The 22,940-nt window shown below is 42.7% G+C and overlaps 3 protein-coding genes across 3 annotated transcripts in view; 1 reads left to right on the top strand and 2 right to left on the bottom strand.

The window, feature by feature from the left end:
* The first annotated feature begins 1,432 nt into the window (after positions 1-1,432).
* Positions 1,433-6,461, top strand: tmem175 (transmembrane protein 175). The gene is made up of 8 exons (XM_030787733.1): positions 1,433-1,491; positions 2,230-2,281; positions 2,718-2,753; positions 3,497-3,580; positions 4,140-4,304; positions 4,633-4,711; positions 5,080-5,218; positions 5,777-6,461. The coding sequence occupies exons 1-8, from the start codon at positions 1,448-1,450 to the stop codon at positions 6,459-6,461; spliced, it is 1,284 nt and encodes a 427-aa protein (XP_030643593.1). The 5' UTR covers positions 1,433-1,447.
* A 1,919-nt stretch (positions 6,462-8,380) lies between these two features.
* nfu1 (NFU1 iron-sulfur cluster scaffold homolog (S. cerevisiae)) lies at positions 8,381-12,294 on the bottom strand. Its single transcript, XM_030778935.1, has 8 exons — positions 12,223-12,294; positions 11,342-11,445; positions 11,037-11,172; positions 10,757-10,823; positions 10,523-10,640; positions 10,304-10,367; positions 9,635-9,809; positions 8,381-9,278 (listed from the first exon to the last, which is right to left on the bottom strand). Exons 1-8 carry the CDS (start codon positions 12,279-12,281, stop codon positions 9,234-9,236), a joined length of 768 nt encoding a protein of 255 aa, XP_030634795.1. The 5' UTR covers positions 12,282-12,294; the 3' UTR covers positions 8,381-9,233.
* A 2,582-nt stretch (positions 12,295-14,876) lies between these two features.
* The window catches only part of aak1a (AP2 associated kinase 1a), a 39,066-nt gene continuing 31,002 nt past the window's right edge, over positions 14,877-22,940 (bottom strand). Inside the window, exon 18 of the mRNA XM_030778925.1 lies at positions 14,877-15,821. Within this exon, the coding sequence (XP_030634785.1) occupies positions 14,989-15,821 (833 nt within the window). The 3' untranslated portion in view covers positions 14,877-14,988. The remainder of the gene's footprint in view (positions 15,822-22,940) is intronic.

Here is a 22,940-nt window from a genome sequence, read left to right as displayed (position 1 = left end):
TTTCAGCCGCGTTACTGAACAAGACAAGGTGAATTAATGTGAAATATTTCATGTGTTCCTCGAGCTTGGATACTTTGCTTGTGTATTTAAAACCCCATCTAGTGACGATTGTAAAGAACAAAACATTTAGAGGCAGACAATGTGCGCATGTGCAAGGTTCCTCTTGATTGTGTCACTTCCTCAACAGCACAGATTTCAGTTCCAGCGAATCTGTGCATCGTTCCTTTTATTTTCATAATACACAGCAGACTGAAATTACTTCTTTGGACAAAAGGAGTGATAGATATTTATTTCATTCTATGTTGCACCGCATCAAACATTCTTTCATTAATTCTCAACATCCGGTCAGGTGCCGGGGCGCTGGAGGTGTTTGCAAACAAAGCTGGTCGAGCTTGGATGTCCGAAACGTCCACCTGTTCCTCTAACTGACCCAGCTGCTGTCATGGGAGAAAAGGATGACAGCGAAATTATTGAACACCATGACGATGAAGACATGGAGAAGAAAAGGACGCAGAGAAACCATACGCATTCATTTGCGGACAGCGTCACGCCGTCCGAAAGAGACGGGCACAGTAGTACGCAGTCTTCGCACCGTCTCCTGGCGTACAGCGACGCTCTTATCTCCATCATCGCAACCGTCATGGTACGACGGGCAACAGGCCGTTTCATGTTATCACCCCAGTTTGTTGATTTGGATAAATCAGTTGGCTTATGAATCCACGAGAACCAGGGGACAGTGTAGGCTGTTAGTTCAGGAATGCAAGTTTGCCAGTGCTAAATGAACATGGTTCATACCGTACCTGTGTATTATATAAACGCCTTTTTTCGATGGTAATGCGCACGAGCACTCACAAGAATAAATCCACTCATTAAATCACTGGAAAACAGGAATCAGTGTGCCCGTGTGCGTAAAACAAATAGAAATGACCTTTGATATAGTGTACACTAGACCTCAACAGTGAGAAGTTTACTTGGTGTTGTGTGTGAATAATCTTACATCAAATCCATTGAACGTGTTAGATGGTGTTTGTGCATCTTCTTTTCAGAGCTTTGCACTGCAAAGCCAGCTCCTTAGGAAATATAATCTGCTCTGTACTTTTCAATCTTTTTAGTCTCTGTTTTCCAGGTCCACAGATCTCTGATGTTTCTTAATGCTGTTGTTAAAATTCCCCCTTTTTTTCATCCTCAGATCTTACCCGTTGCACATACAAAACTCCATGACGACGAGGTAAATGAGCTTTTCTCTGTAATACACACACACACACACACACACAAAGTTGACGCAACTGTAAACCTGTCAGCAAACCGCAAAGCAACACAAAGCAGCGAAAAAAAACCAAAACCAAAATGATAACACTTATTAACCATTAAGTGTCTGGTTTCTGTCTTTCAGGAGTTAAAGGACAGCATGCACGCGCTCCTCACCACAAAGATCGCCGTTTATCTCATGACCTTTTTGATTGTTACCGTCGCCTGGGCTGCCCACATAAGGTGAGGTCAACTCAAAGTGTGATACACCAGAGTCCAGTGATTCTCTAGGTGACCGCATATTTGCATTATTCTCAAATTCAGGCCGACAGTTTGTGTACAATGCCTGCGACACACCCCTTTGTCATCACTGTGATGAATTGCACTTACGCCCACCCTGTAGTTTGCAAAAAAATTCCTCACACACTAATGCTTAACCATCATCATCATCATCATCATCATCATCATCATCGTCACCATCCTAGTCTTCTTCACTCTTGCCATGAGTGGAGCACTAGGGTTTCCAGCCTGGGAGAAAAAAAGCACGAATTGTAGGCATGCATTAATTTAATCAAACACGTCAGTGCTGGATTACAGCGAAACTGTTTAATGGTCTTTTTAGGCGTGGCTGCAGAAACCCTGACATGGTTCAGGTTTTCGTTCTTACACCTGTCCCATGATCGAGTTAATGTGTGTGGGAGAGTAAAATAACGTGGCTGAGTTTTAATGAGGTTCAGAATAACAGGGAAGGAAAAACAAAAGAAGGTTAATGATCCCACACCCTGTCAATCATTTAAAAAAAAACAAAAAAACAAATAACTTAAGAACAATAATCAACATGTATATTTCGTTAGATAAATGTTGCTTAACTTTGGTAATAAGATAAAGAATAGGAGATTGGAGTGTGTTGAAAAGATACTTGGTAGCACTAACAGGGTTTTGTGTGTGTGTGTGTGTGTGTGTGTGTGTGTGTGTTTTCAGGCTGTTTCAGGTCATTGAGCGTATCGATGATACTCTTGCTCTGCTCAACCTGGTGAGTTTTCCAGTGGAAGTCCTACTGGTCCTACTGGTTTTCCAGTGGAGGCCCTACTGGTACATTAGGGAGGACTCACTCATTTCATTATTCTCTGACATGAATATCTTAATGACACTGTTATAAACGATAACAACAAACAACAACAAAAATGGCAACATCTCTTAATTTGTTTGAGGCAACTCACTGCGTAGCCTTGTGCAGGTTACGGAGACAGAGATGTTCCCTTAAAACTTTTTTTTTTCTTAAAGAACTTTACCCTAAAATTAAGTCAGCTCAAAAAGACCTCAAAATAGGCTTCCTTGAAATGGAAAGTTCTTTTTTTGGAGGGGGGGGGTGTGTGTGTGCAGTACTTATACTTCCTCTTTCTCTCTCTCTCTCTCTCTCTCTCTCTTTCTCTCTCTCTCTCTCTCTCTTTGTCTCTGTGCTATTTCAGGCCTGCATGATGCTTATTACCTTCCTCCCTTACACTGTGAGTATTACTCAGACCAGGAAACTGAGAGTCTACACTCACTGGGAAACTCACTGTGTCCAGTGGTATGGAGCAGGGTCTTGGTGTGTGTGTGTGTGTGCGTGCGTGTGTGTGTGCGTGCGTGCGTGTGTCTTGGTAGAGGGAGAGGGTGTGTGTGTGTATGTCTTGGTAGAGGGAGAAGGTGTGTGTGTTTGTGTGTATGTCTTGGTAGAGGGAGAGGGTGTGTGTGTGTGTGTGTCTGTCACAGTGTGTGTGTTTGGTACCTTTCTCTGTTTATTTTTGGCTCAAGTTTGTATAATCAGTTCATAAATGGGACAAATGTCAGTACTGACAAAAGTTGAAGATAGTTCTTCTTATCTTTGTGTCTTTAATTTTTATTGTTAGTATTGTTTTCTCAAATTTTTCCTTTGTTCTCAATAAGATATAAATCTCACCTTTCTTCTATCCCTTGTTTTTTCACTAGAAGAAAAGAAATTGGTGTTTTTGATTCCTTCGTTGAAACGCAATTAATAGTTTGTCATTAATCAACAGTCATTCAAGGTCCTGAAAGTTAAAAACAGAATAATTGTAAAACAACTTTGAGGAGACTGTATGTTTTGGACCCGTTTTGAACACAACTCTGCGAGATATCGTTCCTTCCCAACAGGAACACGCCCTAAATCGACACGCTGACGCACAGCGTTTTATGGGTCGTAAACCGAAAAATACTGGTTCACTGGTCTTTTTTAATTCTCCTCCTGCAGTTCACTCTGATGGCAACATTCCCAGAACACATCCTTGGCATTCTTCTCTTCTGCGCTTGTGTGATGGTGATTGGTTTAATTCAGGTGAGTTGTTGATAGAAAAGATCTTGCCTGTAACCTTGGTTTGTGGGAGATGAATCATCCTGTTAGAGAGGGGTGTTCAGCAAGTCCCAAAATGAACTGACAAAGGTTTTACTGCATCTCCAAAGGTAAAGAAGGGGTATTTGACATCTGAAGTAAACACTTATTCACTTATTGTTTTCGCGGCCTGTTGTCTTACCCTGCAGCATAGCAAAGTTAACTGTATGGGCACAGTGAACATGAGAACACAGAATACGACCATGCACGGATGGCCTGGCACAAGCTAACAAAGTCAAACTAGAGACAAAGCTGCCATTTTAAATATACACTTCAGTTACTATAAAAAGGTAACAGAAAAAGCCAGTTAGACTGATTTGATCAGAATATACAGTAAGAGGTCCGGTTTTTACAGCTCAAGCACCCGATACTTAAAGTATGGCAAAGCATTCATTATAGTTTATTTCAATGTAAATTCCAGTCGTCGTTTCGTGTTCTGTATTTTGTATTTCATATTTTTTTTTGTTGTTGTTGTCGTTGTTGAGAGTTTGTCGTCTCTCTGCAGGCCCTCATCGTGTTGTACGGGTTCAGTCGTCCGTTTCTACTCAGCGAGCAGATTCAGATATCGGAGAATCAGTCGTACTACAAAAGGCACATCCTCAAAGTCATCATGCGAGTGCCCGTCATGTGTCTTATCGCCACCATTTTCTCCTTCATCTTTTTCCAGCTGGTGAGTCACGGCTTCACTGTCACTCAAAAGCACACGACTCGCGTATCACGTTACGGAGACATCACTCAGTATCTTTATTTTTAACTCGTCATCACTTCAACGGTTGCGGATGGATTGCGATTTTTTTCGCAATAGAAATCTTTCAAGCGGAAAATATGTCGGAGTGGGACTTGCACGCATGCCTTAACACACCCCACATGTTAATGGTTTATGTGGTTTTCTGATGTATTAAATTGTGCCGCGCATTTGATACTGTCGTTAATCCGACAGGTGAAGCGTTTCGAGCGAGCGGCGGTTGAAATTGTGTCTGTACGGTTTTGTTTCACAGTCGTATGCCCTTCTGGCCATTGTCATATTCCTTCCCTACATATCTCAGTCTGTGAAATGGATCCGTAACAAAGCCATTGGTAAGTGCCTGCTTTTTTTTTCTTTCTAATTCACACGCAGTGTCCTGTTAAAACACGGGAAATACAGGACTTTGGACAGTGATGTCTCTGGAATATTAAATGAGAAAACGTATTTAAAGAGTGTCAGTATGTTTATAACGCTTGTATTGAACAAGTTATTAGATATATCTTTAGGATATTTGAAACAGCAGAGTTACCTCATCAATATTTTTCGTCAACACCTCATCTCGAGTTTGTTTTCTTCTTCTCATTTGGTTTATGTGGGGGGGGGGGGGGGGGGTTGGTCACGTGACAGCAGCCGTTTGAGTGCAGGCATCAGTCCCGTACCTCACGCGGCTTTTCCGTTTCTGTTCCTGCGTTTCCCTCAGGGCAACAGTGGGAGGAGAGCCCGGAATCGGTCCTGTTTTACACGTACCACCCAAACGAGCCGCTGAGTAAGGAACGGGTGGAGGCTTTCAGCGATGGAGTCTACGCCATCGTAGCCACTCTCATCATCTTAGACATATGGTGTGTGTGTGTGTCACTAATAATCAAACCAACTGCTGTTTGCATTGGTTGAATTTCAAAAATAACATTGGAGAGCAGAGTCCTTTTACTCTGACCAATCACGGTCACGTGGCATTAAAAGAGGAAATTATTGTAAACCCGACCTTTCTCCCATGTCTCTTTTGGGGTACTGGGATTCTAGAATTTCTGATAATTCAGGACTAAACACTGAAAGAACCAGACAGTCACATGCTGAAATTCAGTGCTGTAGATGTAGGTTGCGTTCCATTACTTTTTGTGCTGTTTTCACTGATAAATATATGATATAGTTTTCACTATAAATGTATGATGTTTGCATCGAACATGTAGCTGAATATATCTGTAGGACGTTTTAATTACCAGAAAGCGCCTCAACAACGGTTCAGTCAACACCATGTCTTTGGTTTCTCTCCTTTTCCCATTTTGTTTATGTGTAACCCAAATCTTACAAGAACATTTGAAATACCCTCATAATCACTGTATCTTTCCTCATGTTGTGTGTGTGTGTGTGTGTGTGTGTGTGTGTGTGTGTGTGTCCAGTGAGGATAACGTGCCAGACCCAAACACAGTGAAGCAGCAGTTTAATGACAGTTTGATCACCGCCCTGCAGCAGTACGGCCCAGAGTACCTGGCCTACTTCGGCTCTTTCGTCACAGTCGGGCTGCTCTGGTTCGTCCATCACTCTCTCTTCCTCCACGTCACCAAAACCACCCGTCTGATGGGTCTCCTCAACACCTTCTCGTTGGCGTGCGTGGGCGGCTTGCCCCTCGCTTACCAGCTCACCCACGAGTTCCCCCCCAACTCGCGGAACGAGCTGGAGGCCATCCAGATCAGCTGCGTCATCATCTTCTTCGCCGGGATCTTCCAGCTGGCCATCTGGGTGACGGCGCTGTTCCTCGAGCGGGAGACGCTGCACCCGTACGTGCGTTACGGGGGTCGGGACCACGCCTTCATGCTGGCCAAGCTGGGGCTGTACCCCTGCGTGGCGCTGGGGACGTACTTCCTCACGTGCGCGCTGAGCCGCTTCAGCGCCCCCATCTTCCACCTGATGCAGATCACCGTTCCCTTCGCCTTCCTCGTCCTGCGTCTCCTCGTGCAGGTGGTCGTGGCGCTCGTCAGGATGCTCTTCTGCCCCGCCCGGCCCCGCCCCGCCGCCTCCGCCCTGCTGGTGGAGGAAGACGGGGAAGAGGAGGCCCGCGTGCCCTTTAACGACGTCATCACCTAGCGACGGGGTGAAGTCCCCCCCCCCCCCCCCCCCCGGAAATGCGCTCGCCTCGGATCCAGCTTCTGTCATTCTAAACGCTGACTCTTCTCATTGCTCTAGAGCACAGTCTCCTTCTGGAGATGTGACCCTCCTGTGCAATTTAGTAGCAACCCCAGTTTAACACACTTAAATCAACATCGTTCTCTATCAAGACCTTCAGGAGAATCTCAGTAGTAGAGCTAGAGGTGTTTAGACTAGGCTTGCGTGCACGTTTTACAGGAGGGTAAATTTCCAGAAGGAGGTTTTGGCATCTCTGTCCTAAAAAGAGGTTGATAGCATGTAGTCCTGGAAGGAGATGTTGAAGGGACCCTTGGAAAACTGTTCGACTGAGTTTCGTGCCTTCGCGGCAAGCACAGCGTTATGCGGAACCCGTCCTCTAGATAACTAAACGTGAATGCCCAGTGCCTTCCAGAAAAAGGCAATGTACAAAAAGCGTTATTGATGTTTCCGGTCATTTCTGTTTTAAAATGTGTGTGTGGGTTTTTTGTTTGTTTGTTTTTTGTTTTTGTTGTTTTTTTTTTTATCTGTAGTGATTGTGTTTTGGTTTGTCAAATATGAGTGGTTTATGAAAATGTGTAAATGTGTTGTGTGCTGTTTTTTTTCTTCTCTCTTTCTTTCTTTTCTTTTTTTTTTTTTTTTTTTACCAATCACTAGATATCAGCTTAGGAGAAAGCTCCGTGCGTATAATTATGCCTGAGAGTTACTGCGTTCATCGAGAGCGATTATCTAGGACAGGAAACCGTTACTGACCGTCTGAGCTACTTTTGTACTGTTCAATCGAGGAAATGTACTAATTTGCAGCCATAAACCAATGAAAGCGTTTGTTACGTTTAAACTTGTTAATTTTACGCGAATGCCAGTTTTAACCACCGCTCCAAAAAAACAAAACAAAACAAAACAAAAAAAACAACAATGAATTTTGGAAATAAATTTTAATTGATTGTTGAAATATGATTCGTTTCCGCTAATAAACACAAATATTATCTGGAGGCTACTTAAGGAGGGAACTGTCACTAGAAAAACGTTATCTGTCCCCGTGTTTTGTGCTTGTCGTCATGGATTGTAATTTCGCCTTTTGATATGACAATGATAATAACTTAGCACCTTAAACGGACTAATATTTCCCCAATGCACTTTAAGAAGACTGAATCTGTGTGTTATGAGTTTGGTCGGTTTGGTCGGTAACGATCTTATTTATTTTCATTTGTCGTTTTAGACCTTTATAAACCACGTGATGCAGGAAAGTAGATTTTTATCTCTCTGAAATACTGTGACTGTGATACGTTGTGATTGTCGAGGGGTTATGTGTTATTTTCACCACGAGAGGCCACTGTTGTCCATTCATCGTACATTGCTTTGTTTCCTTTTTTTAGCCCATAATGTTGTTCAGTCATAAGTCACGTCACTGTTTTTCAAAAATAATGTTTAAAGAAAGTTTGTGGATCAATGCCATTACTCTGCTGGCTGACAAAATATGGAAACCAAACAAAGACTTATTTATTATTTCCTCAGAATAAAGTTTGAATTGCTGCTCACCACGGCTTGTCACTTTTTTTTCTTTTCTTTTTTTTGTGGTACAAACATAAATTGTTGCGGCTGAGACATGACTATGTTGTTTTAACTGACAGTTCTGGTTTTTTTTTTCATACACCCGAGGACTGTTATTTAGCAAAACTCTAATTGGGTCACATCTTAAGCATAAAATTTAACGTGAGAACTAGTTTTGTATCAAGTCCATGTGCATGCTCAGAGAGGACCCTGATATTACCTTTCGTTTATATCGACATCACGTTTGTTTATCGCGTACAAAGCATTATATCGCTACCATAGTTCACACATACAGAGCAAAGACGCCATTCGGTGTTGTAAAACTTTATTCAGTTTATTTATTGCACCGTCACATCAACTCCTTAATATTACATTCATTTGTGGCCCTGGACTAGACTGTCGAAATTTGTGCGCTCTTACGAGGGATAGTTCCAGCTTATTGGAAACAAATATTACAATTAGCTGAAGCGCATAATACTGATATCTGTCCAAACAAATGAAACTCGCTGTGCTGCAGGCAAACAGGAACCAGTGCAAAGCCGACATCTAGTGGAGAACTCAAAACAGAGGTTAAGTTTTTTTGTTTTTTTTACTTTAGTATTGCTGAAGACAATCCTCAGATACAGTATCTTCACCACTGTTTGTAACGTTTGGTGTTACACACAGAATAACTCTTTCCGTCGAAAAAATCCCAGGTATTTTCAATAAACCGTTATGGTATATAAATAATAATTCGTTGTATTTGCCATATTTACATTTCAACTTGTCTTGTGTGAATTTTGGGGTCATTACCGATATTCATAAGCTATTGCTTGAGCCATGTGACTCCTCAAAATTGTGCGTATCTGACATAGAATCCACCAGTGATAACGATAACGGCAGAAATATATTTCTAAAAAAAAGTCTATTAGAAAACACTGCAGACAGTTTAAAGGACTTGACATGCTTTTTGTAATTTAAAGTCAGACCGTCTCCCGTCTACAGCCTGTAGGAGCTATCGTTTAAAAGAAGAGTATTCCGATCTGTTTGATTCGTAGCCGCACCGTTAAACAGCTTCTACAACGCTCGGTCCTTCGGCTACACGACAGGGCTAAGGGAAGGAGGCGTGGCTACAGGTTAACGCGAGAGAGGGAAGGAGGAGGAGAGAGGAATGTCTGTAGGAGGCGAGATGTCGACCGGCCCCACTCATCCCTGGGCGTTCTGTTCAATCCCCCCATCCTCATCCTTCACCTGAAAGACGACAAAAGAAGAAGTTAAAAAAAAAAAAAACGTTTTGGCAGGGGAGAGCTTGAGCCTAAGACAAAACAGTGCCTTCCAGCTCTTCCAGAGAAAGGTTCTCTTAAACTACTCAAACCTAAAGAGTAGCATCCTAATATTAATTTACATTTTTAACACTAATCTCAACAAAGCTGATGCGATTATTAACGAGTAGAAAGAGAGCATACAATTAGTTTCAGGAAACATGATCTCCACTTTGAGCAGATCAAATTCAAACGTCTAGAGGGTTTGAAGAATGAAGCCGTGTTTTTGATATTTGTGCTCGGTTAAACTGAGGTCAGAGGGGGAAAAAAGCGAGAGCTCCCCACCTCCTCTACTCCTTCAACCTCCGGGACGTAGAACTGAAGCATGTTCTGGATGCCACTCTTCAGCGTGACGATGGAGCTGGGGCAACTGGTACAGGACCCTTGGAGTTTGAGTTTCACGATTCCGTCTTCAAAGCCACGATACAACACATCGCCGCCGTCCTCTTGGACTGTGGGCCTGGTCAGTGGGAATGGGACATTTGTAATAAACACAGATTAGGATTCTGACAGGATTTTAGAGATTAGGTTTATGTCATCTTTGTCTGACTGACATAAAATGGCACAATGCACTTCTCTCACACACACACACACACACACACACACATATATATATATATGCGTGTGTACCTGTGTGTCTGTGTATATCAGACTGCAATTATTTGAACTTGACATTCACGCTGAACTAGGTAAACTTTAAAAAGACACTATAAGACAGTCCAAGGAGAACATTATATTTTCTTTACTGTGTCTATGAATGTGGAATCAAAAAACGCGTCTGCAGGTAATCTCTGCTTTCCCTCTGTGTATCTGTCACTAGCGCCTACTTAAGTGATGTTAATGTGCGCATTAAATTCCGCCCGCCGACACGAGCGTGGTTTAAAGACGTGGTCAAAATGTGAGCGGTCAAAATGAACATAATGTAAACGAATGTGAATGAACGTGTTTTGATACCTGATGCGAGTGTCCAGTAGCTCTTTGATCATAGCGATAACCTCGTCATCGTCATCAGAGGGGGCTGTGAGAACAGAGAGCAAATATTGACATGACAAACGATCGTCTCTACTGTGAGAAGTTTAATACTACCTTTAATCCAAAATAACTATAGAAATATATCCACAGTTTTAGTAAAAAAAAAAAAAAAAGAGAGAGAGTAGAAAACCGCTGTGAGACCTGTGTCTGCGCGCGGAGCGTCTTCCTCGTTGATAACGGGGAGTCCTGACGTGAAGAAGTCCATAATGGTAGCGAAGACGTCGGGTTTGATCACCTTCCACTCGACGTCGCTGTTAGTCTGAAATCGGTCGAGTTCTCATAACTCTCATTTGTACGTGTTTCAGAACGACCGAATGAAGTGAGATTTACATAAGTAACTAAATAAAGTTTTCGCTGCGCTCTCTCATACGTTACCTTTGTGATGGTGATAAAATCCGGCCCTAAAAAGACACTCTTCACTCCATCTATTCTAAACAGCTGTCTGTAGAATGGAGGACACAGAAAAAAAAAAAAAAAAACAGAGGACAGGTTACATAAAGTCTGGGGTCAAACCAGAGAGGTTTAAAATTTATCCCGAGTCAGAAAACCAATGTACATGCATCAATACAATAGTATTCGATATGTTTTATTCCCCCTGTTAACAGTGTCATTTCAGTGACGAAAAGTAGCGTTGGAACATGAGCCGACGACGCACCTGGCCAGCGGAGAACAGTAAGCATCGCGGGGAGCAGCAAAGTCCATAGTCCCCGAGTCCAGCACTATACGCCCAGGCAGGAACTTCAGACTGTTAGGGTTCGGAGTGTCTTGGGTTTGTATAAACATGTTTCTCACTAGACAGGGAGAGAAGAATTTTTATCTCCATGGATGTTGGTGTTATACTCATACAAACAAACAAATAAGTACATACATAAATAAATATTGGAACAGAAGCTCTGTAAGTTAGGACAACATATTCATTAAGGTGGGTAGCGTTACATAACCTAGACTTTGAAAACTTACCAAACATAGTTGACGACGCGGGTAGTTGTGGCCATGTTTTACTGACCACGGGGCCACGGGTAGATCTGTTTACCCACAGTCCATGGAAACTCCGTATATTTTGTCTTTTAATGGAATGAAACAATGAAAGATTTTTTTTGGAGAATTTGTGATGCTTAACTGTAGCAAAATGACACCCCAGCGCATATCCGAGTAAGTGCTGCTGAACCACAAACTGGTAAACTCAATCGACCAACAGAATAACGTGTTTGTAACGGTGACGGCATAAGTATACTCTAGGCCAGTGGTAGCGACTCCTCTTTCAGCAGATTTTATCATATTCACAATCAAATACACTTCATTCAATGAATCAACGTCATAAATCGCGTCCGATTATTTGAACCAGGTTTGCGAGATTAGGATTTGTTGGTTAAAATTCCCCCCCCTAGCGCTGTTTTAACACAGTAGTCAAGATTACAGATTAGATTATGGGAACTCTACTCTGATTGGCACAATAACTTCTATCAGGTACGTGAGATTAGGATTTAGATCCCAAGAGAGGGGAGGTTGACTATACTTTGCTAGCATGGTTGAGTTCGGAATTGGCGATATTGCACATAAGAAAGACAAACCATACACAAGACCAGGGTAAACACACCAAAGCTACTTGTATGGCTCTCAAAGAAACTCTGCAGCTGGCAAACAGAGAGCTCAGTTCATTAGAGATTAAATTTAACTGCGTCAGTCCCTGTTGGACAACGAGCACTGACAGCCAGGTTATGAAACAGACTAGTCACAAGAGCACGTTAGTAACATTTCCCGTGCGTAAACGCAGACATCTGCATTCTTATATGATCATATGTACAGTTCATTAAAACCACGGAGATAAAGTGAGTACTCACTGTTGTTTTATTAGTGTATAAAGACTCCGCAACCTTCCCACACGACTGTAGGTCGCCATGCCTGTGAGGACAGCAAAGTTTACTTACGTCACATCCTCAATTTTCATTGCGGGGCGGAAGTCGGCACGATAGGGTGTCCTCCCTGAGCATACCATATCACTAATACTACAAAAATGAATAACAAATCACACTTCAAAAGCCCATTGAGCAGTAATTCTCATTTGAGTCATAATGACACGAAGGCATAGTTTGTTTTAAATTATCATAATTTCTTTATTTTATACAATATAATCATGACAGTTTTCAGTACAGGCAAGTGCTTTGGATTCAAACTCAAGTATTTTCGAGAGATGAGCATCATGTCCCTAGGCTAAACAACCAAGCTCTATAACGCTCTAAGGGACAAAAAAGGGGGGGGGAAAGGGAAGGGGGGGGGGGGGGGGGGGGGGGGGGGGGGTGGGGGGACTGGATGGGGGAAAAAGGGAAGGGGGGTGGCGCTAAATGAACTCATTATAAAATGCCTTTCTGAAACTGTCTGTGATAAGAAGAATGCAAACCTCACCACCAATCACTTGGTTCTTTAACAATCATACACATTTACATTTTATTTGTTTAGATACCAGTTTCATAGATCCTAGTGCACACTAGCACAGTGCAACTTCATATTTTTAGTGGTCTCAGAGAACGTCTGTGTGGAAGACAGACAGGGAAAAAAACCGTACAAGGGGCAGGGTAGGCTAAGCTAACAGGGTCTGGCAATTGGTAAGAGCCAACTGCCCAATGTCTATGGACTGAAGAAAATAAATCTGTGATATGACAATCGAGTGTATATCTATACGTATGCATGTGTCTGTGTGAGAAAGAGCGAGAGAGAGAGAGCGAGTCAGAGAAAGTGATAGTGCTCTAGGGAAGGAGATGGTGCCCCCAAAAAAAACAACCCAACGAATGTGATTAAAGCATTCGTTGGCGCTGCAGGGAATACATCTCTTATAGTACCGCGGAAGGTGTCTGTAGTGCGCAGTAGGAGCGGCTTCTGTTAACTCGTGATGATGTGATGCCGAACCCTAACGTACAAAAACAAACAAAAAGAGATTTTTACAGAGGGAATGTGGAATGCGGAGAATGTAGGCTAGATGACGAACTGCGGGGGGATATTCAGGCACGTGCATAGAGAAACCGCTGAACGTTATGATGGTGAGAACGAAGATTGGTGAAGTGAATGTACAGGTGACAGCGTTTCCTATACGAGAACTTTTCAACACTTCATTCGATACAATACTCAATGGTCAGCTAGGACAAAACAATGAGGATTGGTCTTAATTTCAAAAGAAAGAGAAACCAACATGATTGTCCATTAATAACAGTGTTGATAAAGGATACTGTGGACCCACGTGATGCAAGAAACTTGGAGGTTTCCTACTTTTGTATATTCGTATAGATATACGACCATACGATCATCGTACGATCAACGCATTGTTATCTTTAAACATTCCTTCCAAAACGAAAGCAGCGTTGGAAACAGAATGACACAGATATGACTGATGTCTCTGTGCTAGTCGACTACAGCTTGGTGTCTGTGCAACACAATTCAGCATTTAAGAAACGTTGAATTAAAAATGAAATCAAAAGAGGGAAAAAAAGTCTTCATCCCAAATGATAAAATTAAAAATGACACCATAAGATCATTAAAAGGCCAATACAGCAAATATGTCTTAATCAAAAATATATATATTCAACCCCACTTCACAACACTGATTGTGTCTTCATAAATTAACATAATACAACAGAGTGAGAGAATGATGGTAAAATTCCTCAAAATGTTGGAATCTTGTCTGGGTCATTTGTGAGCGCGTGCTGTGCAAATGAGTATCTGGAGGGGAAAAAAAAGGAGTTTATACAAACTGTGGCAAAAGATATGGATTCATTTATAAAAAAAAAAAAAAAAAAAAAGAGAGAATGAGACTAAGGATCAGCATTTGGATACGTCGTGCCTTCAATTCAATTTCCCGTCAGTAGGGCAGGTCGCTTCAAATCCAGGGTGGAATCTCAGAGGGTTTACTCCATTACTGGTATTCCGCTATGTTTTCCACCCTGGGACTCCAGTGCGCTCTTTAAGGAGAGGGACAAAACATCCGAGAGGGTTTGGAAGTTCCTTACAATCAAATCTCAAAATTCTTTACACTCTTCAGAACTCCAGCAATGCTTCAATTCACATGCAAGTAACTGAAGCTGATGTAGTGGAGACTACCAAAAACAAAACAAAAAAACCCCTCTCGACCCAGAAGTAACGGAAACGCACCAACTAAAACACTAGGTCTAGGTGCGAGCTGGACAAAGACACAGAGATCAGGTGTAACAGCATGACAGTAAGCTGAGGTAGGCAGAATACACACACCTAATGATCCATAACCCTCTACCAAAGACTGAGCAAAGCTCTCGTGACATCACTGCGTAAATCTAAATCCAGCAAAAAAGGGCCACGTGGACTGCATGGATGTGCTTCTGGATGTTGTGTTCGTTCTAAACTTTGTATTTTATGAGCGTTTCATTGTTGATGCTGCTGTTGTTGTTGTTGTTGTTGCAAGAATATCTTGAGATCTTTGTTATTTCAGCTTGGTCGGATCATAGACTCAAAAGGTGGCCCCTTCAGTCACAGGAATCCATGCAGTCTTACACTCCAAGCCCCTAAGTCCTGTGGACACCGTAAATCGTTATCTGGCTTATTCTAGTGCACACGCTCAGTGGGGCCCTAAGGCTGAGGAGTCTTCAGGGTTTCTCCTGAGGTCCTTTAAGGTGGAAAGGTGCAGAGATGAAGGGATCAGCGGTGCCCACTTCAGACGTCCAGGAATGGAAGGCCCCTGCAGGACCAGAGCTCCTCGCTACCAGTCGACTTGGGTCGGACGCCTCCTGGGCGACATCGGGGTCTTGGGGATGATGTCCCTCGTAGTGTCTGGAGTATTTGGCCAAAGCCTGGGGGCGGAAGGGCCGGTGGGCGACCTGACCCAGGATAGCTTGCTCCGAAACCGCAGTGTGGGTGGTGGCTGAAGGTGGGCGATGTGTGCTAGGCTGGGAGAACGGATGGGTGTAGACCACACCCGTGGTCTCCCTCCGTCGACCAAAGGGTGCCTGGAGGAAAATGTCGGGTTGTTCGGGAGGAGCCGCGGCCGGTCGCGGGAAAGGGGCTCTCGCAAACACGTCGCTTTCTTCCTCAGCCTCCTGGCCGATCCGAAAGGGAGCCTTTGAGAAGACGTCTACGTCTGCCTCCGGCTGCTGGACTTGCTGAGAGATCGCAGAGGATTGTGGGATAGAGTTGGGATGATGGGAGGACTGTTGGGATATATGGAAGCTGGTACTCTGTTCTTGTCCCGGGTCTTCGTCCTCATCCGAATCCTGAAGTAAAGGTCTGGATCCACTGCAGTCATGGCCTGCCCCTTCACTGTCATTGATCACCAGTCCCGGCTCTTCACCTTTCTCGTCTTCTTCATCGTCTTCCTCTTCCTCGCTAGAGTGAAGACAGGCCCCATCAGCACTTGTCTCACACTCTTGGACTTCACCCCCTTCCAAAAGCGTCCTGTAGCCATTGCTCTTCAATTTATCCTCTGAAACAAAGAGAAGAGAGACGGACAAACATGAGGCATCAGTTTCGTCTTCCGAATAAAAGGACAAGTATCACAGATGTGGATCAGTGACGCTAGAGAGGTGACCCAAACTCAATTCACAACATACACAGGATGACTGAGTCCAAAAGAAACAAAAAAAAACCAAAACACAACACCACGATTTTGCAAATCTGATGTCCAAAAAAACAAAACAAAACAAAAAAACAACCAAAAAACCAGCACATCATATGATTAATACACCACAATACGCAGCTTAGGCGGACAAACAGCATCTACTACAAACAGCTCTACGCTACACACAGGGTCCACACGAGCACTGTGAGGGACAGGAGAAGAGACAGAAACACGGAGCGTAAGATAAGACACAGACAGGGTGAAGTCTTACCTTGGGGAAACGCAGAAAGTGGGCAGCATATAGGGGGGGGAAAAGGTTAATGTGACACCATGCTAGGATTCAGGCCAGAGGCCTAGAGAAGTGGACAGGTGATGAGTGTGTCAAAACAAGTTTAAAAAAAGAAAGAAAGAAAGAAAGAAAGAAGAGAGAAAAAGGCGAAGGCAGTGATTGTGGGACCATGTGGGAGATCATGTATTCCTCCCCCCCCTTTTGGGAGCATTGGAACAGGAGAGAGAAAGAAAAAAACAAAACAAAACACTGTGGGGTTACTGCTGTGCATTAAACAAACTTCTGACATAACTGTCAGTGTCATAGCGAAATTAGTCGTCTTTTGTTAGATTGTGACCGCTTCCAAGCGACTGATTAGTGGTTTGTATGACCTTAATGTTTAACGGCTGTCTACTAGGAAAACAGAGTAATGTCCCACATTAGGGTTAGCATATTATTAAGCTGCTAACAACAGGAAATATATTCCCATCCTACAATAAGGGCTTACTATGGCTGAAAATTTAGGCTTTGGGGTAAAAAAAAGAAAGAAAGAAAGAAAGAAAGAAAGAAAGAAAGAAACAAAGAAAGAAACAAAGAAAGAAAGAAAAAAGCATACATGTTTTCAGACAGAAATGCTGAAATGGACCCACTGAGTCACTTTTTATGATTGTTTGGATTCACACTATTGCTCAATTCAGATCAACTCCGCTGACTTCAAAACTGAATCACAGTTCAAATTCAAACTACTGGCCATTTCAAATCAGCTTTAATGACATTATAACATGCTGTCCTTCAAATTCATACCATTGACTGTCATCTTAAACGAGTCATCATAGTTTGATAACACTCAAACGAACATTGTTAGCTGAATGTGTGAAATTCCAGTGACATCATAACGCATACTATTGGCTAATTCAGTTTAGCTGTGATGACATCATAATTCGCAATTCAGATTCAGCACTCTATCCTCTACACTTCAAATTCACACTGTCCTCGAATTTCATTCAGGCTTGAGTGAAAATGAGCGGGTGTTTCTGTCATGCATCCGAGACAGATCACAGACACACTCCACGTATCCATTCACATTTACATGTTTATTCAACGTCTCTCTGGTTCAGAGTTCATTTTTAATCATCTCATAAAAATAGAGAACGCAGGCTGGAGTAATACATCTTTGCAGCAACACAGGAATGGAACAAGATATTCAGATTGATTTCTTTCATCGCGATGACATTTTTTTTTTTTTTCGTTCTTTTTTTGTTTGTTTGTTTGTTTGTTTTTCTCTTTACACAGACCGAGTACATCAGTTTTACACTGCAACACACGTAAAACTATTGCCAATGCTAGGGTACAGAGCAACAACATTGTGGCATATCTACGAGTAACGTGAAGCTATACTGTTGTATTGCATAGGTTAGCCACACTGAAATCGGCAAAAGACCAAACTGTACAACATTAAACTGGGAGAAAAAAAGGAGAAAAAACAGAGAGACAATTAGAGAGGAGAATGAAGTAATTCACTTAATCGGTAAATATTATACTCTTCTGAAATGTCCTACTGACAAAAAAAAAAAACCCCACTACTCATTAAATAAAAACAGAATGAAATGGCAAATTCTTTGACCTGAAACAAAACGTAACTTGAAGTGTATTACACGAGTAGTCACGAATCCATGGAGATTGTGTTTTACTTTGCACTTTCCGAATATGCGAATATTTCTATTAAGAATGTCCTGCATTGGGGTTTTGTTCCGATTCCTGATCATTTTGATATGTGATTTTTCTTTTTTTATATATTCAATTGAACACTGAAGCTCAATGGAAAAAAAGTGCTGAATCGTCTCCAAGGGTAACAGAGAAAATTCCGTTTGAATCACTCATCATTCATATTCTCAGTAACCCTGAATTTACATCTCGAGGCGCATGATTTAAAACATTTGAAAGAGAGTGAAATTAAAAGGTGGAGAGAGAAGGGGGAGGAATGGAGAGAGAGAGAGAGAAAACTGAACAGAGGCGTCAGGAATCCAATTCCGTCATGTGCTCTGTACACAGAAAGATTTCAACACGCAAAAAGACGTATCATCGATTCTCCACAACGAAAAACAACCGTCGAACAAACATAAACCTCTCTCTCTCTCTCTCTCTCTTAACACGCGTCGTTTTTCACTGGTCGAGAAATCAAAAGTTCATCGTGTTGATGTGAACATTGGTGCGAATGACCTGAAGCTGGAAATAAAACAGAAGGGTAAAATAAGATGTTGTGTTTCTTTCAAGAAGTTCTTTAAAGGGAAAACAAAGAGAGAAAGAAAAAAAAAAAACACCTTCAAAGTCTGTTTTGTTAGATCCAATAGATATCACAGGACGGTCTCCTGGTACTCTGAGGGGGAAAAAAAAAGACAAAAACCCCTTTCATACATCTCAGGCTGTCTTCCTGCAAGCCGCCTTAACAAGCCAGAGATACTGCTGTGCTAACTTTGAGCTTTACTAAGGGGGTAAAAAAAACAAAAAAACAAACAAACAAACAAAAAACAAATTAAAAAACAAACTCTGCTTTCAGCAATGCAGTCATTTTTTTTTTTTTTAGAGTTCTGTCAAACATAGATGAAGAAGCTGCCATCCACTCAGACTGGAATGTCTTATTCCATCCATGTTATCATCTCACTGAAACAGTTTAAATTCAAGGTTCATAGAAATGTGTTATGTTACACAGAGTGATGAAATCTAAGGCTGAAGGAATGTTTGAACGAATGAACTGTCCAAGATATCACGCTTAATTTTCTGTCATCATCATCATCATCATCATGCAGACGTGGTTGGTTCTACAAAAGCAGAATTGTCTGCTCTGATTGGGTCACGCCTCTAACTCCCTCCCCCCAAACTTACTTGGCTTAGTTTGAGATGAGCTGGTTTATGGGGGGGGGGGGGGGGGGGGGGGGGGGGGGGGGGGGGGAATAAATAAATAAATAAATAAATTAACGAATGTGATGACAAAAGTGACATCCTGTGCATTTGATGATGTGTCTGTGGATGGACTTGATAAAAAAAAAAAACAAAAAAAAAACAAGCAAACAAACAAAAAAGAAAAACACGCAAAGATATCAGGTAACGAACATCCTAAACGCATAGGCTCATCTTTCAACGTTTCATAGAATCAACGCGGAAGTCAAACAAACAAAATTCTATTTCACATAGCTTCAAATGGAGAGAGAGAGAGAGAGAGAGAAAAAAAACCCCATTCTAACTGAGAGGTCAGTAGTCAAGGTGAGTGGAGAGTCGTAGCAGTAAACCTGTATTCAAAAGCGCCTGCTTCCCATCTGTCCGTTTAAAGACATTAACGAGGACCTCGCACAGTCCCTGACCTGACGCAGCCTTTTCGTCACAGCGAAAGAACGTTTTTTGACTTGTGATAAGCATATGCTTTGACCTTCTGACCTGACAGATAAAAGATGTTTTTGTTTTTGTTTTTTTACACATGAGATTCTCTCAACCAATAACCGACCAGAAGAACACCAAACCACACCCTCTATCAACGACTCTCCAATCCAGAGAAAAGGAAACAGAGAGAGAGAGAGAGAGAGAGAGAGAGAGAGAGAGAGAAAGGAGGAAAAACTTGGTATAGTTAAAAAAAAAGGGGGAGGTTGGGGTGCTGGATCTTCACACTCTGATATACAATTTCACACTAAAATAAAGAATCTTTGATAATCTGATCATAATAGCAACAATATAGATTCAATATAGATTCACTCCATACATTCATTCTCTAACGCTACACACAGTCATATTAACTATGAGCAATGATATAAGACATTTCTTTTAAAATATTACACACTTTAAATATTCTTTTTGTTTTGTTTTGTTTGTACTACCTCTTTAAAGGGGATTTCCTATAGACAGATATGTTTTGGTAGGAATATTTGTCACAAAAACAGGCTTGGTTACAGCATGAGGGGGAAAAAAAAAACAAAAAAACGAAAAGCTGTCGACCCTAAGATGAATTACACTCAAAAGACAACGGCATATTCGGAGGTTTTGATCAAAGATGGACATGGACTGAGATAAGCAACACAAGCAGAGAACGGATGTACAAATAAAAAAAACAAACAAAAGAACAAACAAATGAGTGAATGAGTGAACGAATGAACGGTTGATTTGAGCAAATAACCAAACATATTCCATGCACAACCACGTTGACAGAGACATCTGTATGCTAAACCAAACAGATGAAAACACACGAATCTGACATCCAAACTCTGTCTCCGCCCCCAAACTCTGTCCCCGCCCCCACACTCTGTCCCTGCCCCCACACTCTGACAGCTGACAATGACCAGAAATGACTCCAGGAGAGAATGCGGAGCTGTGTGGATTCAGTGAGGGTCGGACTGGAGGGTTTCTGTGAAGACAGGTTTCTTACAGCCAATGCGCATGCAGAGCTTAAAGTTCATACTGTGCCCCTGGACCTTTTATAGAGGTCAAGGGTCAAAGCTTGGCAGGGAAAGGAAGGGAACAGGGTCACTGAATCCACTCAGCGTGCGTAACGTCGTGATATGTGATGCCGTCAAAAAAAAGGGGCGGGCGCTGACACTCAAAGGCGAGAGCATCACGTGGCATTGGGAGGCACTAAACAGATGAACTAGGACCGACACACGCACACATTTCTGAGAAGGAAGCTTTGACTTATGAACTGAGGATCTGAATTCTGGTTTCGCATAATGCAGAGAAAAGAGGTGATGAAGATGGTCTGGGCGTGGTCTTGTCAGGTTTAGCGATTCGGTGGGTGGAGTCAGCGTGGCAAACGGTGAGAGAACACAGAAAGGGTTCAAACGGGCGAGACAGAGACGGAGACAGAGACAGAACGGGATTCGAATGGAAAATGAAAAACAAAGCGACAGCAAACGGATCAGAGCGACGAAAGCAGACCGCAGGATGACAACAGCCACACCAGAGACACACGGGGGGGGGGGTTGGGGGTGGTATCTCCCACTCAGGAGAAAAAGTGGGTTCTACCCAAACTACTGCTTATATGGAATCTCCTTCTTTTGTTGTTGTTGTTGTTGTTGTTTTAAGTTTCCCCAGCAGAAAGGAAATAGAGATGGACATTCGACCCTCCCATCCCGTCCAATCCCCACCCCCCGCCCTGCTCCAACTAAACTTTGAAGGTTGGAATATCAGCCTTAAAGCTCCACCAATCCCTCCCCCTCCTTCCTCCGCTACCCTCCCTCCCTCCCCGGCTCTCCCTACAGGTCGATGAGCTGGTCCACCAGGAGCAGGGAGCGGGCCAGGTTAGGAAGACCGGACTCTGAGCCGCCGCTGTTGCTGCGCGAGTGACCACCTGGAACATGCCGGAAAGAGGGACAGACAGAGAGGGAGGAGGAAAAGAGAGAGAAGGGGTAGAAGGAGCAAACGGAAAGAGAGAGAGAGAGAGAGAGAGAGAGAGAGTGTGAGAGAGAGAGTGAGAGAGTGAGTGAGAGAGAGAGAGAGAGAGAGAGAGAGAGAGAAAGAGAGGGAGAGAAAGAAAGAGAGAGAGAGAGAGAGAGAGAGAGAGAGAGAGAGATAAGCAGGTGGTTGCAGATGAGATGAGGAGAGAGTGGATGAACGTGAAATGAAGGAGCAGGAGTCAAGAGCAAGCCAGGAAATTAAAAATAAAATAAAATAAAAAACATGAAAAGCGTGAGGAAGAGAAAGAAGCGAGGGAAAATGGGTCGACCGAAAAAAAAAAAAATGGATATTTAAAAAAAAAAAAAAGAAGGATGGGTATTAAAATAAAGGATTATGGCGGGAAGAAAGGAGAGAAAGAAAAAGAAAGTAAGTCAGGGTTATTTGTGAGTAACGTCAATATGTGTGGGAGAAAGTTCCAGAAAGACTAATCGAGCAAACCCCCCCCCCCCCCCCCCCCCCCCCCCCCCCCGCCCCCACAATATCAAAACACTACCTTCTGTGATCAAAACACACTGATTCTAAACTGCATCAGTCTAAAATGATCACTGATCGTTAATGATGACAGGAAATTAAGTGCCATTTCCCCCGATGGTATGCGTCGGACGACGAGAACGTTCTAGAAGCCAAAGTGCTTCACGTAACCCTTAGCAGAGGCACTGCGACACCTGAGGTTAAAGTCTAAAGGTACATGCCCCCTCCCCCCCCTCGCACCCCACCCCTCCCCCCATTCTCCATTCCTGCCAGCCTTACCTTGGTTGGGATTTTTGGAGATGAGGACGGGAATGGGGTCGAACTGGTCGTCCGTACCCTTGTCTCCTGAGAGGGCGTAAGCTGAGTCTGCAGCACGGGCGAAAGCATGGGGGGGGCGGGGGGGGGGGGGTGGTTAGTACCAAAGCAGCCAAGGCCCAAGGCCAGAAAGAGAGAGATGATATGGAAAAAAACAAAAACAGGAAAATGCATAGCAGACTGGTCTTGCAGCGTGAGATAAGTGATGGGTAAGTATCTATTTGATGAGAAAATTCCAGTATCGCTTCATACGACTGTTTCAGTGACAGAATGGGACCTTATGCAGTAACTGACTGATGGATGTGGGTTGTTTTATAGTACAGAGTTGAAATATACCTATACAATATGAGTATTTGAAGATATATATACCTTTAAACTGGAGAGACTGGAGTTTGACACTAGTGCTCTAGAATAAGAGATCAAATCTATCGCTCTGATATCTGATCATTTGAAGAGATATTCCTTTATTTAAATCGAATATCTAACACGAGAAA

The sequence above is a fragment of the Chanos chanos genome, chromosome 1, assembly GCF_902362185.1.
Source record: "Chanos chanos chromosome 1, fChaCha1.1, whole genome shotgun sequence".
Classification (NCBI taxonomy): Eukaryota; Metazoa; Chordata; class Actinopteri; order Gonorynchiformes; family Chanidae; genus Chanos; species Chanos chanos.
Note: the sequence above shows the minus strand (reverse complement) of the source record. Positions and strands in the feature narration are given on the sequence as shown.

What these genes read in the sequence shown, in the direction of transcription:
- tmem175 (XM_030787733.1), top strand. Translation starts at nt 1,448, where the DNA reads ATGACCTTTTTGATTGTTACCGTCGCCTGGGCTGCCCACATAAG. An exon ending in GCCTGGGCTGCCCACATAAG is followed by an intron (nt 1,492 to 2,229) that starts GTGAGGTCAACT and finishes GTGTGTTTTCAG; the next exon opens with GCTGTTTCAGGTCATTGAGC. An exon ending in TGGTGATTGGTTTAATTCAG is followed by an intron (nt 3,581 to 4,139) that starts GTGAGTTGTTGA and finishes GTCTCTCTGCAG; the next exon opens with GCCCTCATCGTGTTGTACGG.
- nfu1 (XM_030778935.1), bottom strand. Translation starts at nt 12,281, where the DNA reads ATGGCGACCTACAGTCGTGTGGGAAGGTTGCGGAGTCTTTATACACTA. An exon ending in CGCTCCGCGCGCAGACACAG is followed by an intron (nt 10,368 to 10,522) that starts GTCTCACAGCGG and finishes CTGTTCTCACAG; the next exon opens with CCCCCTCTGATGACGATGAC. An exon ending in CTACTGGACACTCGCATCAG is followed by an intron (nt 9,810 to 10,303) that starts GTATCAAAACAC and finishes CCCACTGACCAG; the next exon opens with GCCCACAGTCCAAGAGGACG.